Source organism: Odocoileus virginianus, chromosome 12, assembly GCF_023699985.2.
Source record: "Odocoileus virginianus isolate 20LAN1187 ecotype Illinois chromosome 12, Ovbor_1.2, whole genome shotgun sequence".
Classification (NCBI taxonomy): Eukaryota; Metazoa; Chordata; class Mammalia; order Artiodactyla; family Cervidae; genus Odocoileus; species Odocoileus virginianus.
The window spans coordinates 61,172,601-61,190,850 of NC_069685.1; the positions used below are offsets into that span (position 1 = coordinate 61,172,601).

Below are 18,250 nucleotides of genomic sequence, written 5' to 3' on the forward strand. Positions count from 1 at the left end.
ACTAAAGGTCAAGGTTCGGAACCAGGAAACCATTTTGCTTAATTGAGAGGCCTTGTAGACTACTGGTTGGAGGCGCGGTGACCCAGGTGGGCCTTTGATCCACATCACTTAGTTCCTTCTGAGGCTCCATCATCTACTGTGTGCCTGTGGGCAAGTCACTTAACCTCTCTGTGCTGCCGTCACCTCTCTGTAATGTGCAGTTAATAACACTATTTATCTAGGTTGCTTTGAGTACGTGCATAAGTTTAATTTGCAGAGAGGGATGAGAACAGTAGATAAAGTGTGGGCTCCAAAAGTATTCACCCTCCTCCTTCGTATCTTTAAAAATGATGAGCCTAGAGATGGGCTCTGTGGTTGTATGATCCGGAGAGATGTCTCAGTGATGCAGTGATGGAGGTTCATCCTAAGGATGCCAGTGCAAGCGAGAGAATGAGGGAACTAGGCTCCGTGGCCAAGCACGTGGAATCCAAATAGTGGCAAGACTTCATGGGGAGAACGGGACCTGGGGAGGAGCAGGACTCAGGAGACAGGACTGGGCTGAAGCCCAAGGATTCCTGAGTGCTGGGCAGCAGACTTTGTGGGCATCCTTCCTCCACAGGCCCACCAGGAGCAAGCCTCGACGAATGCACTCCCCATGCCAGGTTCTCTGGGGTCCTCCTGCCACTTCCTGCTGCCAGCTGCCCCCTGCCCCCCAGTTTTTACCCTGGATGTCATTTATCTCCCCCTGGATGGTATGTGACTCTCCATACCCCTTAGAACTTGCAGTGGTGGTGTGTGAGGGCTACTTCCAGCTGCCAGCCCCTGCATGCCTGTGTGCCCAGGGGCAGCTGGAATTCTGGGGAATTAACACCTACTAGAAGCAGCCCCCATCCAACAGCTAACAGGAACTGCTGGGTAAATACCCCAGTGGGAACTTGACCAAGCATTCCTCCCCATTTTGGAAAAATCATGGCGCCCCGCGGCCATGTTGCCTGCAGTGTTTGCATCACCAATAAATCACTACTGGGTCAATTCGCATGTCTGGCTGTATTATGTTCAAAAAGATTCTTCCTGGGCATATGAAATTGTCAAACACACATTCAGTTTACTATTACCTTCCAATCCAAACTTGTCCATTGTAAGCAGCACAAATACCTAACTCTTTGTTTATATCATTCTTGTATAACTGTCCAAATCTATTTCTATTGAAATACATATTATTATGTTTCCTTTTATTTATTCCTTTATAGTTAGGACATCTTATTATTAATTCATTCTGAACATTATGCCCATACTTGAATTATAGTTTCAATTTTACTTAGAGAGATGAATGGACTGTCACAAAATAATTGTCATGAGAAGGGAGTGTTGGTGCTGAAAGAGGGGACGAGTTCTCTTGATGTAGGTGGCCTCTGAGGCTCCTTCTGGCTTTGGTTCCTTTTATGTCTAAGGATCAAACTGCGTTTGGGGATACCAGGTCTTCTCCTCTTTGTAGCAACGAAAAGGTGATTTTAACTAAAAATAGAGTAGTCATATGATCCAGCAATCCCACTCCTGGGCATATATCCAGACAAAAAGATACTGTAATTCAAAAAGATACTGCAGTGTTCGCAGCAGCATTATGATTAGTCAAGGCATGGAACCAACCTAAATGTCCATCGACAGATGAATGGATAAAGAAGATGAGGTACATACATGCAATGGAATGCTACTTAGCCATAAAAAAGGATGCAATGATGCTATTTGCAGCAACACAAGTGCAACTAGAACTAACTGGAGTTCTTCAGAAAGAAGAAAGACAAATAATATATGCTATCACATACATGTGGACTCTAAGATATGACACAAATGAATCTGTCTACAAAACAGACTCATGGACATAGAAAACAGACTTGTAGTAGCTGAGGGGGCGGGGGTTGAGGGAGGGCTGGAGTAGGAGGTTGGCGTTAGCAGATGTATGCTTTTATGTGTAGAATGGATACACAACAAGGTCCTGCTGTTAGCACACAGAACTGTAATCCATGTCCTGTGTTAACCATAATGGAAAAGAATATTTTAAAAAAGAAAATATATAACATGTATAACACAGCCTTGTAAATCAACCATACTTCAATTTAAAAAAGCTTAAAAGAAAAAGAAGGTGATTTCAGACTTTCAGCTTCCAGAACTATGAGGCAATACATTTCTGGAAGTCTCTATGTAACATTATTTTTATTGTGATAAAATATTCATAACATGAAATTTACCATTTTAGCCACTTTTAAGTATTTGGTTTAGTGGCATTAAACACATTCACACTCTCTTGCGATCATCATTACCATCCATCTCCAGAAGTGTTTTTCATCTGGCAGAACTGAAACTCTGCACTTACAAAACCATAATTCCCCAGTCCCCCCTCCCTCCAGACCCTGGCAACCACGATCCTACTTTCAGTCTTTAAATTTAACTGCACTAATAATCTCATCTGAGTGGAACCATACTGTATTTGTACCTGACTTCTGTCAGTTAGCATAATGTCTTCAAGTTTCATCTAGGTTGTAGGCTGTGTCAGAATCTCATTCCTTTTCAAGGCTGAATGACATTCTATTGTAAGGCTAGAATTCATTTTGTTGATCCATTCAACTGCCAGTGAGCATTTGGGCTGTTTCCACCTTTTCGCCTTTGTGAGTGATGCTGCATGAACATGGGTGCATTATACTAATACCAGCTGGCATCCCTGCTTTACTTCTCATGGGTGTATTCCCAGAAGTAGAACTGCTGGATCACATAGGAATCCTATGAGGAAGGCATGGCAATCCACTCCAGTATTCTTGCCTGGAGAACCCCATGTACAGAGGAGCCTGGTGGGCTAAGCACATAGGATCGCAAAGAGTTGGACATGACTGAAACAACTTAGCATGCACACACGCATGGAACCCTATGCTTAATTTTTTCAGGAACTGCTGTACTGTTTTCACAGAGGCCGCACCATTTTACATCCCCAAATTCTGTTGTTTCAAACCGCTAGTTTCAGGCCCTTGGTTTTGGTAGTCCAGGAAGCCAAAACAAGTCTCTGCTATGTGTCAGGCACTGGGCTTTGGGAATATGACGGTGTATGGTCAGGCCATTCAAGGTGGCGGTTCTCTTGGGACTTCTCTGGCAGTCCAGTGCTTAGGGCTTTGCCTTCCAATGTGGGGGGTGCGGGGGGGGGGGGGGGGAGTTCAATCCCTGGTTGGGGAGCTAAGATCCTACAGGCCTCACCACCAAAAAACCAAAACAAAACAGAAGCAATAGTGCAACAAATTCAATAAAGACTTTAAAAGTGGCCCACATCAAGAGTCTTACAAAATCAAGGCAAGATGGCTGTTCTCTTGTCCTCTGTACGCCGCCTCCCTTGCTCCACCAGCCCCCGCTTCAGCGGCACCTATACACGAGACCATGCCCATGCCTGCCCTCTGCCCCAGTCAGGGATGGTTCTAATCCTGAGGGCAGAAGGGCTCCAGGGGCTAGTTTATTAAAGGGAAACACCTGGATGGTGATTAACCTGACGGGTCGTGAGGGGCGTGCCCAAGAGGCTGGTTTCCCTGGTAACCAATGAACTCAGGTGACACTGGTTCCTCCAATCAAGGGCAGCTTCTCTCCTTTTCGCCCCCCCAACCCCTGTGGTGAAGAGCGCCGCCATGTTGCACTGGCCCCTTGCCGCATGAAGTGGGGTTGTTGCCTCAGGACCCTTTCCTTTTGACGTGTGAGGTCCCCTGTCCCATAACCATTGACGTCTCTCTGTCTCCAGGTTTAAGGCTGGGCAACTTCAAGGCTCACTCACAGTTGGCCGTAAGAGGCTGAGGAAGCTCGTGAGTGCGTGGGCATGGGGAAGTGAGGACGGGGGCGGAGAGTTGTGGGGGTGACCTGAGGTGGCGTCCACTAGCACGAGGGGCCCTGGGGAGCTGGCTACCACGGGAGGCATCTTTCCCTTCCATGAGATTGAGTGTCCTGTTCAACTCAGTCTCATTCCAGTTTAAAGGTGGCAGCTCCGCGCTCGGGGTTCCTCTGACTGCCCAGGGTTGGCTGAATACAGACGAAAGGCCAGGACCAACTATGTCACATACTTGGGGGTTACCTGGTCGGGTAAGACAACCCCACTCCCCAAACACCCCCTTCAGTCGGACCACAGGAGGGGGCAGAGCAGCAATGGATGGGGCCGGGACCACGGCTACATGCCGGCTACAACGCGTTACAACAGGTGGGAGACATTACAAGATGTAACCAGAGTCTTCGAGCACCACAACCACTGTTCGGGGTCTAGAACAGCCGTGTGTGACCAAGGGACCCCCTTGGACATGAATTGCTACTAAAGCCCATGAAGTCCAGGAGTGGGCCATTAAAAATGCCGAACACTGGCTTTCCCACCTGCTTTACAAACTCTATCACTGCCAGGCTGTTTAAAAGAGCACTTTAACATTGAGAGGGGAATTTGCTCTCAGCACGTGGACCAGGAGGCTGACTTGAGCCCTGTGAACTATCACTGAGCATCCCAGGATCATCGTCCCAGCACCCACGCGGTGTTAACCCAGAACTATAGTCAACATCGTCTGAGCTCAACTGTCAACACCAAAGGATCGTTGCCAACCAAGAACGCCCTTTTGCCCTTGACATGGGACCTGCCCCCTGTTGAGCCTGAGACTGGCAGGTAAGTCCCTCTGGTTTGTCTTTGTTGCCTCCTGAGGAATAGGATTAGAAAGGGGTTTGCAGATTTCACTTTTCCTCTCCCTGGCCCCACCTAAGGCTGTGACAGTAATTAACCTGGGCGCCTACTGGAGAAAACCGGCTTCCCTGGTGTCTCAGTGGTAAAGAACCCACCTACCAATGCCAGAGTTGCAAGTTCGATCCCTGGGTTGGGAAGATCCCCTGGAAAAGGAAATGGCAACCCAGGCCGGTATTCCTGCCTGGGAATTCCCATGGACAGAGGAGCCTGGCGGGCTCCAGTCCATGGGGCTGCAAAAGAGTTGGACACGACTAAGTGACTAAACAACAACTACTGTGGTCCGTTGTTAAACCAGTATTCAGCGCTGGCTGTGGGGACCAGGGGTGCACAGGCGGTGCGCTCCTGCAGGCAGGACGGACACACAGGCGGGTGAGGTGGTCTCAGCGCTGCAGCTGCTTGTCGCTGTATGTCGCTTCATGGCCCTGATCTTCCCTGTGTTGTGCCTGTTGAACATCTTACATTTCTTCCTTGGTCTGAGTGGAGGGAATCTGTTCACAGACTGGGCGACAATGCTGGCCTCATTGCTGGGTCCATAGCGAGATGCTGTTGTGGTTGTCTGCTGGACTTCAAAGAAAAATTGACCCAGTGAGCACCTGGATTACTGGTGATGCTTCCCAGCTGCTGATGTCTGGATTGCATTTGTGCTGTTTGATTGCGGTGCCTTTCACCTGACCCCAGGGATATCAGGGAAGAGGGGCAGATCAGCATTGTAAGGGTCGTAACGGAGGATATAGGGGAGACTTATATGGTGAGGCCACTCAAGATGGCTGTTCTCTTGCTTCCTGTCCATCTCCTGCTTGGCCAGCCCCTGCTTTACTCATGTGACCACCCAATCCTCTTCAATTACAGGGCTTTACTGGTCCCTAGTAACTGGTGAGCCCACCTACGTCACTTCCCTCTACAGAGGCCAGCCTCCTCCTTCTCTGAGTAGCTGGAGATTCCTGCTGTGTCCTGCTCCCTGTTGGACACATGTGGCCCCAGGATGGGTTGTGTAAGATCACCTGTCCAGTGAATCTCTGACATCTCTGCCACTGTCTCTGACTCCTTTTTTGGCCTTAAGATCGAGTGATGACAAGGCTCACAGACTTTGGGGTGCAGTCCAATAGGTGGTAAACCTGGCAGACCACGGCCTTGCCCTCATGACGTTTATCTGCTGATTGTAAAGACAGCAGATAAATGAGCAACATAACGTCAGGTGGTGAGGAGTGCTAGAGAGAGAGACAGCACAGCTGGGGGCATGGAAGTTGGGGAGAGGAAGTCCCCTCACTCCAACCCAGTCTCCAAGCCCCACTGGGGTCCCCTCTCTCCTGCCTGACCTTGGATTCGGTCAGGACACAGACAGTCTACAAAGAGGGTGTGCATGCCAGTTAAGGCCAGGTGCCCACGGGGCAGTGATGGGGCTGGCAGGGGGGATCGAGAGCCTTCTTTAAACCCCGGGGGAGGTGAGGATCCTGAGGGCACCCCACTGAGGAACAGCAGGTGCTGGGAGAGTCACGGGCCTCAGGGTGACATTCCCTCTTCTCGGTCTGGCTTGGCCAGCCCTCTGCTCATCCCAGCTGCCCAGCCCAGGCCCTCCCCATCGCAGGCCACCCTGGAGATGCATTAACCTGTTTGCAGGTCTTCTTGAAATACCACGACAGTGCGTTGTGCCTGGTCCCCTTCTGCTTAGAACTGTCCTCCTAACTCGGCTTCCCAGGCTCATTTCTCCCCATCTCTGAGGACTCTGACTCTTCCCTGGAGCCTTTCTGGATGGTCTAGGCCTGGATAGGTCCCCTCCCTGACACTGCTCCCTCAGACAGAGCTTGGCACCAAATCCATGCCTAATAAATATTTGTTGAATGGATGGATGGCTGGGTGCTGGACCCTGCCAAACCACCTTCCTGTCCTTGGTTTTTTGTTTTGTTTTTTTTTCTACCAGGGTCACTGAGATTTGCATCTGTCTGCCTCCCCCCAGGGCTCAACAGACCACACCAGTGAACCCAGCATGCCCCTGGGCCTGGCAGCTGGATGGCTGATGCTTGCAAAGCAGGCATCTTCTTGCTCGACCGCCTGACCACCCTGGCGCGGCCGAATCTGAAAGCTAATGACATTATTGTGCAGAGACACAATGTCTGTGGGCATTTGCTGACCCGGCCTTTGGTGTGGGCTTAATCCTGCATTCTCCCCGCACTGTCCACGGGGACGCAGCGGTCACCCATCTTGGCACGGGCACTTTTGGGGAAGGTATAAATGTCACCTCCCGCTGGAAGGCTCCACGGGCACTCTCAGGGACTGGTGTCACTGGTAAGAATGGCTGTCTTGCTTGTCTTGCCTTTTGCTCTCATCCTGCTCCCTGATGGAAAGGGTGGGAGACCTGGGTTTGAATCCAGAGGCTTCTGCTTTCTGACCAGGTGACTTTGGGGCCAAGACCTCAAGGCACTGAGCCTCAGTTTTCTTTTCTGTGAAATGGGGAGAGGGGCCGGGGTCCTAAAACTTCCTTTGCCGTGGGGCTCAGAGACAATGTAGGTGAGTGGTCCAGCGTGATGCCTGGCATGGAACGTGTACTTTGACGATGCTCTTTACTGATACTAAACAGTCCGTCAGCATCTTCGTTTTGCCAGCGGAGAAGAATATGACTGAGGGTTTGTGAGTGGAAGGAATAAACCCATGGAAGGTTCAGCTTCACTTCTAGGGCGGTGAGTCAGTTCTCTCCACACACACAAACCTGCGCGGGACACCTGCTCTGTGTCCTGCCTTGGGACAGATAGGAAGTGGCCTCCCTTCTCAGGGAAGCTCCCAGCCACAGGTGACTAAAGCTGGGTGGAAAGGACCCTAGTGAAGCCGTAATCACTGCTGTGTGCTGAGCGCTGAGCGGGTTCCAGGAGCTCTCAAGTGCTTATGGTTTTCTGTGTTCTATACTTGGATCGTCACAACCTGTCTGTAGACGTGACCAGGTGCCATCCTGTCCCCACTTTACAGAGCAGGAAACTGAGGCACAGAGGGGACACCCTTCTCAGGGGTTGATGCTGGTAAGCGGCAGAGGCAGTGCCTGAGCTGATCCAACTGAGCTTAGCCTTCAATCTGAGGATGCCAATGGTGGAGGGCAGTAATGTGGGGCCTTGGGCACAGGAACAGACCCAGAGGGCTGCTTTCCTAGGGGAGAAGGGCAGGTCTGGCTCCAAGCTGTTTAATTGAATGTCCTCTTTTGGGGGAACATCCTGGCCTGGCCTGTGGTGTGGAAGGAGCTTCTGGAAGCTAGATGTTACCTCTGGAGAAGGAGACAGGTTCCCCTCCACACTGGGAAGACGCAGGCTGGGTTCTCTGCCCCTCCTGCGGGAAGGGAGGAGACACTTGACCATTGTCCATACTTTTCTGACATTCTCGGTCATTAAGAAACTGTCCTGCTGCTGATCAGTGTCTGAAGTTGTGTTATACTCATGTCTTTGCTTTCTTGTAGCCTGAGCTCCATAATAGACGTATGTACTAATCGTGGGGGGCGGATAAGACCAGTAGTGGAGAGGAGCATTCTGGGGTCCGGGTGGTGGGGAGGCAGTCAAGGAGGATGTTGGGGCGGGGGCAGGGGAGCCGGGGAACTTTGTGAGACTGCAGATTGGGAACTACACCCTGGCCAAGTATGCCCGGGGTGTGAGTTTCCTCTGCTTATGCTGTTTTTTTTAATCAAGAAATTTCTGCATAATATTGATTGATGTATAAGAAATTGAGGTGTAGTAGCATCAATTGTCTGGGGCCACGTGGGCCCCCAGTGATGTTCTAGTTTCTCGCTTTATTTTTTAGTACACCTCATTTCTTTGTCCCCCCTTGGAGCCGGCCTGGATGCAAAGAAGCAAAGCTAGTGACGAACTTTCAGGCAGATGCTGGCCGTCCCCACTGCCCTAGGAGAACCTGAAACCAGGCAGGGAGACACAGAATAGGAGGTGGGGCTGGAATGATGTGGCTCAGGCCCCCCAGTGAGGGAGCCGAGGGCCTGGAGGGGTCCTCACTGCTGCTTCCCCCATGCCTTCCAGATCACTCCTGCACGGGACAGCCCACCATGGCCTCAGACCACCAGACCCAAGCGGGCAAGCCTCAGCCCCTCAACCCCAAGGTGGGTACCACGTCAGGGGATGGGGTGGCAAGCGCAGAGTCTCTCTAAGACTCGGTTTTCCTTCTATAAATTGGGATTTGTGACTTCTTTTCTGGGGTCCCTCTCTCTGGGTCATAGTCTCCCCAACTTGCACAGTGGAGGAGGGTGCTGATTCAGAAGGCCCCTTCCCAGCCCACAGCTAGCATATTTTTGACTCTGGAGACTCAATTTTCTCTGCCTTACCCTGAACCCCATTGCCCAAGAGGGGTCCCCAAAGCTGGGGTGAACCCTCAGCCTAGTCTAAGAGGCGGTTTGTGAATGGGTGGTGGGGTGGGCTTCACACCTGCTGTGTGACCTGAACCAGTCACTTCATCTCACTTAGCCTCAGGTTCCTCCTAAAAATGGGGAGAGTTGGACTCAGTGCCTAAGATATCTGTGAAAAGGCAAAGAAACAGGCTCAGCCCCCTCTGCTTCAGGGGCTCCAGGCTTGGACTCCATCCTAGAATTGCTTTTTTGTCTGACTTGGGACCCAGCTTGCTCCATTCTGCCCCCAAAGGGGCTTACTTTCTGGAAGACAGACACATAAATAAACTAACAAGTACATAACTTCAAGGAATGAGAAGTGTTAGGAAGAAACAAAAAGAGTAGGGTCCTTCAGAGTCGGGGTGAACAGGGAACATATTAGCTAAGGTCAGGGAGGACTCCTCAGAGGAGGTGACATGGAGCAGAAGCCCAGGCCAGGGCGGGGAGCACTGAAAATCGGGGCGTGGGGTGGGGAGTGTTCAGGCGGAGAGCATGGTGAATGCAGAGGGCCAGGAGTCAGAGTGAGCTGGATGAGCTTGAGCAGCAGGAAGGCCAGTGGAACGTGGCTTGGAGCAGCCATCCAGTCGATTTCAAATGGGAGCCGCTGACGGCGTTTAATGCTTCCTGGTAGCCATGTTGGACTTCCCAGGTGGCTCAGTGGTAAAGAATCTGCCAGCCAATGATGGAGACTCAAGTTCGATCCCTGGGTTGGGAAGATCCCCTGGAGAAGGGCATGGCAACCCTCTCCAATATTCTTGCCTAGAGAATCCCATGGACAGAGGAGCCTGGCAGGCTACAGTCCATGGGGTCGCAAGAGTCAGACACAACTTAGTGACTAAACAACAAGTAGCCATGTTAACAAAGGGAGAAGAAACAAGGGAAATTAACTTTCGTATATTTTATTAAACCCAATATATCCTAATGTATAGTCAGTAGGAAAATTGTTAGAGGACTATTTTACGTTCTTTTTTTTCATACAAAATCTTCAACATTTGATGTGTATTTGAAACTTACAGCACATTTTAATTCAGATTAGTTGCATATGTTCAATATACATCTAGTGGTTGCTGAATTGGACAGTGCAAGTTGAAAGGATTAGGTAATACATAAAATTTTAGCATCCATCTGTGGATAAATAGCAACAATAATAATAATACTGAGCTCCTGGGCTGTCTGAGGCCTTCCAGATCCATGGGGAGGCTGTCCTTCTTCACCTTCCTTAGCCTGCAACCCTTGTCTCCCAGGCCAGGGTGGTCATAACACACTAGTCCTCGACTCTCATGTTCTGGATTCTTCTCAGTAACCCTGCAAAGTTGGCATGATTCCCCATTTCACAGTCAGGGCAGCTGAGGCTCAGAGCGATCGTGTGGCTTTCTCGGGTTGCCCAGCTGGATGCAGAAGAGGAGATACTGGAGCTCAGATCTCCTGACCCATCCGTGGTCGAGTCAGTGAGCATCAAGCCTGAATTGAGCCCATGGAATCTGAGCCCTACTGGGCCTCCCTCCCCTGGCTTTATCTGCTTTGTGTGGCTAATCCCTGGCCTGGGAGAGAGGGGCATGTTGACCCAGCAAGTGCTGAGCATGTAGATTCTCCAGCTGCCCTTCCTGGGAGCCAGCTACCCTGAGCCCAGCTCCCAGGGGAAGTACATCTGACCCTGAGTTCTCTTTGCAATCATAAAAGGTGACAGCTGCCCCCTATCCCCACCTGCTTCCCAGTTAGCACTGGCTATGAAGCTGCAGGCAGTCCTTTCATTTTGCTGAGCTTCATTTTTCCTGGTGGGGATTCTGCCAGCCCGTCCCTGGGCTGATGAGGACCAGATGAGGCAAGCGGGGTGAAGTCTTCTTAAGAGGTATCCCGAGAGGGAGGGAAGGGAGCCTGCGGAACCAATGGGGGCTTAAGAGAAGAGCACAGGTGTGTGTGGTTTTATGGGTGGAGTGTGGGTGCAGGCTTGTATTGACAAGGGCTGGAGAAGCTTGAGCAGCATGGCTTACCTAGCATTGTGCTATTCCTACTCTGGTCCACAGACCAGTGGTACCAGAACAGTGCTCTAACGGAGACAGCATCAGACAGGCCTGGGCTGCAAGTTCAGCTCTGCCACTCACCCATGTCCCTTAATTAATATGACTGTGCCTCCCACACACAGAGCAAATATGGTATACTCACCACTATGCTCCTCTGAATCCTTCCAACAACCCCATGAGGTAGGTTCTGTCTTTATTTCCCATTTTACAGCTGGGGAAATTGAGGCTCAGAGAGGTGAAATGCTGCCTCAGGGTCTCACAGTTGGTCACTGGAGCTGGGACTATCAGACTTTATGTTTGATTGGTGATTTCCAAGCATGGAACCCTTCAGCATCCTTCGAGGCTCTCTGAGTCCTCTCCCCACCCCGCTGCCCTCTTCTCCTCTTCCCAGTCATGATGAGGGTCTGACTCTCTCCTCCTGTTGCAGATCATCATCTTTGAGCAGGAGAACTTCCAGGGCCACTCACATGAGCTCAACGGGCCCTGCCCCAACCTGAAGGAGACTGGCGTGGAGAAGGCGGCCTCTGTCCTGGTGCAGGCTGGACCGTATGTACCTGGGCGGGGGAGGGCCTCACTTGGTCATGGGCTGACAGGTGAGGCGGCTGCACTGTGGAGCTGGAGGGATCTGTCCTGAGCTTCTAGACTGTGCGATCGGGGAACCGGAATTTGGGGTCTTGGCAGCCTTCGGAGAGAGCTTGTGTTTTAAAGTCAGATAGAGCTAGGTTTCAAATCCTGGTTTCACCACTTCTGTTCTGTTGGACCAGAGCTTCCCTCTCTGGGCCTGAGATTCCTCCTCTGTAGGATGAGGCTAACTGTGTCCTTCTGGGGATGATGGGATGGAGCCCATGTGAAAAGCCTGACATCTGGGTCAGCCACTTCCTTGAGGCAGGGAGATGGCCACGATGACTCCCATGGACTTTGGCAGAGCTGCCAGTCTCTGACTCTGGGAGTGTCCTCACTCTGCTGGGAGGTCTGAAGCTGGATGTCCCAGCTCTGCATCCACCCTTCCCTTCCCTGTTCCTGATGATGATTTGGTCTCTGTAGACTCGCTGACACATTTGGGGGCCAGCAGGCTTGGGGCCAGACCCAAGAAAGAAGGGGAGGTGACTGGTCTGGTCGGACTGAGCCATGCTCAGGTCACATAGTTGAGCACAACCTTCAGGGTCCTGTCTTTGTGGTTCCCCAGTCGTTCCTCCTTTGCAAGAGCCTCTGGAATCAGAGGTGGCCACCAGTGACACCCAACCAGCGGGTCAGTGAGTCTGGTGTGGGTCCTGGGTGACCTGCCCCATACCTCAAGGTTCACAGGGCATTGTGCAGGGAGTGATGACCCTACTTGAGTCAGAGTCTGCTGATGGACAACACAGCCGAAGGAATGGCCCCGCCCAGCCCCGCTACCCTGACGCACTCGGGACACCAGTGTGCTCAGGACCATGTCTTCCTGGACAGCTAAGGTTTTGACCATTGAAGAACCACATCTGATTTTCTTTTTTTAGTATTTGGATGGGAGAATTTCTCAAATAGACTTTACACTTCTCTGCTTTCTTTTTTTAAAATTATCTGATGTTTATATTGTTCATTGTTTAACATTAAGGAGAAATGGTTTAGTGCAAAAAACCCCAAAAACCCGCATGACTCTAATCTTACTACTCAGAAGTAGCCATGAAGATTTTGATTTTTGTCTGTATATACTTAGATTTTTCTCTGTATGTATTTCACCAAATATATATTAGAGATAGATTTAATCAGAAGTCAGATCATGCTTTACAAACTCTTTTGTCACTCATTTTGAAGGCTTTGCAAGATATCTCAAATTCTCTCTGTGCCATTAAGGAGAATTTTATGTCGATGTTTTTGAAAGAGCTGTTTGGAGGTAAATCTGCATCAGAGTCTCAGAAGGGGGAGGCTTTGAAGTACATGTTCTTGGGCCCCCTCGCTGCCCCATTGAATCAGACTCTTGGGGTCTGGAGCCCAGGAATCTACATTTCACAAACCCGCCTGCTGATGTTTCTGCCCAGTTAGGTTTGAGACCCTGAGTCCTAGCTCATGATTTTTCATGCCTTTTTAACATTACATCACAGAATATTACCCAGTTTCCTCAACCAGGTCCTGCCTATTGGCTGTGTAAGTTGTTTCTATTATTTAATACTATAAACAACGCCATGATGAACAGCCTTACCCTTATGTCTGCAAGCTCTCAACAGGCGTTTTCTAAGGACACGTGACCTAAAGCAGTATTGCCAGATCAAGAGGGCAGGCATTCTCTTCTTCTAAAAGCAGCAAGAAACACTGTCTCCCTTCCCTTAAGGACTTAGATCATTGTTCTGAATGGCTGTTACTGTGCCAGGCTGGGTTGTTAGCCTTTGTGATGAAGCGCCCCAGAACACCAGGCATCATGAAATCGTGCCGCCTTTTTCTGACTGTCCCCTTTCCTCTATTAGCCATGCCCCGTTGGCAGGCAATCCCTCCCTTTAAGGTACTGTTTCTCTCCTACTGTGGATCTAAGACTGTTGGTGTTCTGTCTGTACAAAATGAGTCCAGAGACCACCATCAGGAACAAAAGAGGAAACAGACCCAGAGAGAATGGATTGGTATGAACAAGGTGTGTGAGCTTTAGAAGCAGTGATGTTCTGGAGTCGGTCCTCGGTGGTGAAAGCCAACTGGGCACATTTCTTCCCAGCTCCATGTGCACTGACGTCACGTGGAGGGCATGAAATCAGCCATGTATGGTGGGAGTATTTACACCATGGAAACTGGCAAGCTGGATTTGTTTTCTTTTTGAGAGCTCCTTGCTAATTCACCAGTATACCACTGGCCCCAGGACATGGGTTCTGTACATCTGTGCTTGTTGCTAGGTCGTCTTTTAGGCTTCCTTTATATTTCTTGATTGTGTTCCAGATGATTGAAGCCAGCATGGTGCTGGGTTTTGGATAACTGAGCTGACACTGCCCTTGGATTCGCTGTGCTTCGGTTTAGATGAGGCTGCTACTCATTGTGATGAGCTGGGCCACTGTGAACTCTGGGGCCTGAGGGAGGAGCCAGGGTCCCACCAGAGGAAGCCCGGAGGGAGCCTGACCTGCTGTCTCTCTGTGTCTCCACTGCAGCTGGGTGGGCTACGAGCAGGCCAACTGCAAAGGGGAGCAGTTTGTGTTTGAGAAGGGTGAGTACCCCCGCTGGGACTCGTGGACCAGCAGTCGGAGGACGGACTCGCTCAGCTCCCTGAGGCCCATCAAAGTGGTGAGCCCCCTGTCCCTCGTCATCTTCCTCTCTTTGTCCCGCTTAGAGCCAGAGGTCTAGGGACTAGGAAGGAGCCTTCCCTTCTGGCATCATGCCCCCGGCCGTGTGACCTTGCGTAAGTTACTTCACCTCCCTAAGCCTCAGTTTCCGCATCTGCAAAATGGGGATATTAGTATCTATGGCGTAGCCTGAGCGTGGCCGCAGTGCACAACTTCAGGGACTTCAGGTTTCATTCAGAATGCTCCAGGGGCACCGTTCACGTTCTAGTCTATGTGGATGGTGCTATTCAGGTCTATGCAACTCCTGTCACAGAGCAATTGCTCCCTAACGATTGCTGCTATAAATACTCAGAGAAATTGTGGGTTTTGGGGTGGAGGAGAAGGCAGCTTATTCTTGTTCATAGCTCATGCCCCTGTGACCTTTCAGAGCTTCTCAGATCCTGATTCTTACTGGTGTGTGGTCTGCAAGGGCAAAGCGACCACTAATGCTCAGTTAAGCTCCCAAACCTCCCCAGCCCAGCCTGCTTCCCCCCGGAGCTTGATGCAAAATTAAACAACATTGGATTTAGCATTCTATAGGCCTGAGTTCCTTTGTTGACTCTAGTCCTCTTGGCTGTGTGTGTGACCTTGGCCAAGTCACTTTCTCTGAGTCTCAGTTTTCTCATCTGCCAAGTAGCGTGAAAGTGTTAGTCGCTCATTCATGTCTGACTCTTTGGGACCCCCATGGACTGTAGCCCACCAGGCTCCTCTGTCCATGGAATTCTCCAGGCAAGCATACTGGAGTGGGTAGCCATTCCCTTCTCTAGGGGATCAACCTGACCCAGGGATCGACCCTGGGTCTCCTGCATTGCAGGCAGATTCTTTACTGTCCGAGCCAAGAGTAGCTTAAAGAATGAACGCTAGACGGAGAAGAAGAATGTCAGAGGAACAGGAGGATGGGAAGATAAGTGGAGATGAAGGAAAGCCAAAATATTGTATCTTCTAGAGGCATGATAAGCCTATGTGTATGTATGTATCATGGCTACCATTTATTTTTAAAAAGGGGAGTTGAGGCTGTGGGAGGGAAAAATGCCATTTCAGAGTCAAGTACGCCCCAAAGTGTAGAAGCTGGAGTGACTGTTTTGTGAAGGTAGCCCAGTATGATGACCACTGTCGCTGGCCAGTGCCATCAACACTCAAGCAGTAGGGGTCTTGGGCAGATGGCTGCAGGCAGAGCGTGCTGGTCCCAACTCCAGGGCACCCCAGGTGCCCTCACCCACACTCCCACTCCCCATCCACAGGACAGCCAGGAGCACAAGATCACCCTGTATGAGAACCCTAACTTCACGGGGAAGAAGATGGAGGTGATAGACGATGACGTGCCCAGCTTCCACGCCCATGGCTACCAGGAGAAGGTGTCTTCCGTGCGGGTGCAGAGTGGCACGTGAGTACACACCCAGCCCTGGCTCGCCCTGCCCCGGGAGCCTGGACTGCTGAGCCCTGCTCTGCCCCAAGCTCTGGGGGTTGTCTTATACATTCCCAACCTCAGCCTTCCCACTGGAAAATGGGCGTTGAAATCATTAGATGCAGGCACGTGGCTTTCAGTCCCTGAAGTTCCATCCTGACCTGCCTTTTGGGCAACACCTTGCCTTTGAAAGAGAGAAATCGTGGCATTAACCTCAGCTCCAAAGAGCAGGATAGTAAATGTTGGGTGGGGGCAGGGTAAGGCAGAGGTGAGGGGTGGGGGGAGATCAGAAGGCTTGGAATGAGTTGAGTGGTCTTTACAGAGCTGAGAGAGACGGGAAGTACAGCCCATGCTGGCCTTTTTCTGCATGCATTCCTGAGGTTGGAACTAGGAGGGGTCATTCTCCACCAAATTAAATTTCTTCAGTACATAAACCTTGGTCACCAGCATTGGGGAATTTCTCATTGTGAAAAATGTGGATTCTATGGGGAATCTGAAGATGGACTTTGGGCAGTGGTATGCTAGAGCATACCATCTTGTACCAGCTTGCAAAAGCTGACTTAACTTTTCAGAATTTAATGTGAGTAGGTTGTTTAATCATTGGTAGCTTGAAATAAGCCATCGCAGACATATTTACACCACAGAGATTGGAAAGTGTTACAAACAAGACCCCCCCCCCCAACACACACACACAACATCACTAGTTTACCAATACATACTGGCTTTCTGGGGCTTGTCAGACTCTTAGAGTGTGCACAGTTCTGCATTTCTGTGCCCTGTCACTTACTCATTCATTGGTTCAGTTTGTCAAGTGATGTCATATGCCAGGCACCATGACAGGTGATCAGTAATTCCAGGTAGGTTAAAGAGACCTGGCCTCAGTCTTGTGTAGCTAAAGGTCTGCTTGGAGGCAACTGTTCATAATTAGGAATCCATGCAAATCTAGGCTTCTTCCTTGAAGAAGGGGCTCTTGAACTGAGATCTCGAGAAAGTAGGAATTGTAGAGGTAAAGAGAAGGAAGGATGCTCCAGACAGAATAGCATGAGCAAACGTCCTGTGGTGGGAGGAGCCTGGTGAGTCCCTTGGGCTCTGCAAGGGACAGAGTGAGTGGCCGGGCTGCAGAGATACAGTGGCTGGAATGAGTGTGAGAGGCAGAGCTGGAGGTGTTCACCCGGACTGGCCGGGCAGGTTCGTGGGGGCCAGGCCTGTGTGATGCCTCCTGGGGAGAAGACTGTAACAGTCGTCAGGTGCCCAGTGAGAGATCCCCTAAATGGTGATGGCTTCAAATGGTGGAGGGATCACGGAGGGCTCCTGGGACCTCTGCTACTGCTCTTTGGCCTTGATGGGGATTGAGCAAGAGGCCTGTCTTACTTGAAGCTTGAGTGAGCTTGAGATCACCGCTTCCTCTGATCCCGGTGTCAGGCCTGCAGTTAAAAGTTGCATCTGGGAATTTCCCTGGTGGCTCAGTACTTGAGACTTAATCTTCCAATGCTGGGGGGTGTGGGTTTGACCTCTGACCAGGGAGCTAAGATACCATAGGCCTCAGGGCCAAAAAACAGAAACATAAAACAGAAGCAGTATTATAACAAATTGAATAAAGACTTCAAAATGGTCCATTTAAAAAAAAAATCTTAAAAAATAGTTGCTCCTGGAGGTAGCGAGCTCTGCATCCAGGGGAGGAAGAAAGCAGAGGCTGGACCTGGGAAGGGTGGTGGAGCTCTGCTCAACATCCAGGTAGTGAGGGATGAGTGGGAGGCCCACCCTTCCAGGTGGCTGAGCCACCCCCTCGTGTCTCTCTCCATCTGCGTCTCCTGACTCCCCCCGTGTCCTCCCCCAACCTCGGCCCTGCAGGTGGGTCGGCTACCAGTACCCCGGCTACCGTGGGCTGCAGTACCTGCTGGAGAAGGGCGATTACAAGGACAGCGGTGACTTCGGGGCCCCCCAGCCCCAGGTGCAGTCCGTGCGCCGCATTCGGGACATGCAGTGGCACCAGCGGGGCGCCTTCCACCCCTCCAGCTAGTGCCCCTCCCTCGCCTCCTTGCCAGGGGCCTGGCCTCTGCCCAGCATCCCACCAGACATCCTGGAGAGTGAATAAAGTGTGACTTGCAACTTATCCGAGGCAGCGTCTTTTTATCGCCTGTGGAAGCCAGGGTGCTGCGTGCTTGCATGTGTGTGTGTGTAAGGCAGACACAGAATGACGAGAGAACCCGAAAGTGACTGGGTGAGGGGTGGGACCACCTCACTGAGACGTCTCAGCTCTGCAGCTGCTTGGCTCTGTGACCTGCGGCACATTGTCCAGCCTCTGAGCCTCTGCTTCTTCACCTGACTTACAGCCCACTTTGACTGGCTTGGCTGACCTCTGAGTCATCCTTGTGTGGCTGCCAAACGCAGCCATTCAGAGGCATGTGATGGTTGCTCCAGACCCTAAAAATGTACCCACTGCCTGCCGTTCCCACAGAATTGCCT

The 18,250-nt window shown here is 50.9% G+C and overlaps 1 protein-coding gene across 6 annotated transcripts; it reads left to right on the forward strand.

Moving 5' to 3' along the window:
- The first annotated feature begins 3,597 nt into the window (after window positions 1-3,597).
- CRYBB2 (crystallin beta B2) lies at window positions 3,598-17,893 on the forward strand. 6 transcript variants are annotated; one of them, XM_020894224.2, is made up of 7 exons: window positions 3,598-4,645; window positions 6,675-7,003; window positions 8,725-8,804; window positions 11,535-11,653; window positions 14,209-14,341; window positions 15,621-15,763; window positions 17,636-17,893. In XM_020894224.2, the coding sequence occupies exons 3-7, from the start codon at window positions 8,751-8,753 to the stop codon at window positions 17,802-17,804; spliced, it is 618 nt and encodes a 205-aa protein (XP_020749883.1). In that variant the 5' UTR covers window positions 3,598-4,645; window positions 6,675-7,003; window positions 8,725-8,750; the 3' UTR covers window positions 17,805-17,893. The 6 variants fall into 6 exon arrangements, with proteins under 6 accessions (XP_020749883.1, XP_070331575.1, XP_070331576.1 ...); XM_070475474.1 differs by lacking the exon at window positions 6,675-7,003 and having other exon boundaries at window positions 3,598-4,083; window positions 4,199-4,645; XM_070475475.1 differs by lacking the exon at window positions 6,675-7,003 and having other exon boundaries at window positions 3,598-4,083; window positions 4,440-4,645.
- The last annotated feature ends 357 nt before the right edge of the window (window positions 17,894-18,250 follow it).

Excerpts from the sequence above, each read along its gene's own strand:
- CRYBB2 (XM_020894224.2), top strand. The coding sequence starts at position 8,751 with ATGGCCTCAGACCACCAGACCCAAGCGGGCAAGCCTCAGCCCCTCAAC. Across the intron at positions 8,805-11,534 it reads CTCAGCCCCTCAACCCCAAG|ATCATCATCTTTGAGCAGGA; the intron begins GTGGGTACCACG and ends CTCCTGTTGCAG. Across the intron at positions 15,764-17,635 it reads GTGCGGGTGCAGAGTGGCAC|GTGGGTCGGCTACCAGTACC; the intron begins GTGAGTACACAC and ends TCGGCCCTGCAG.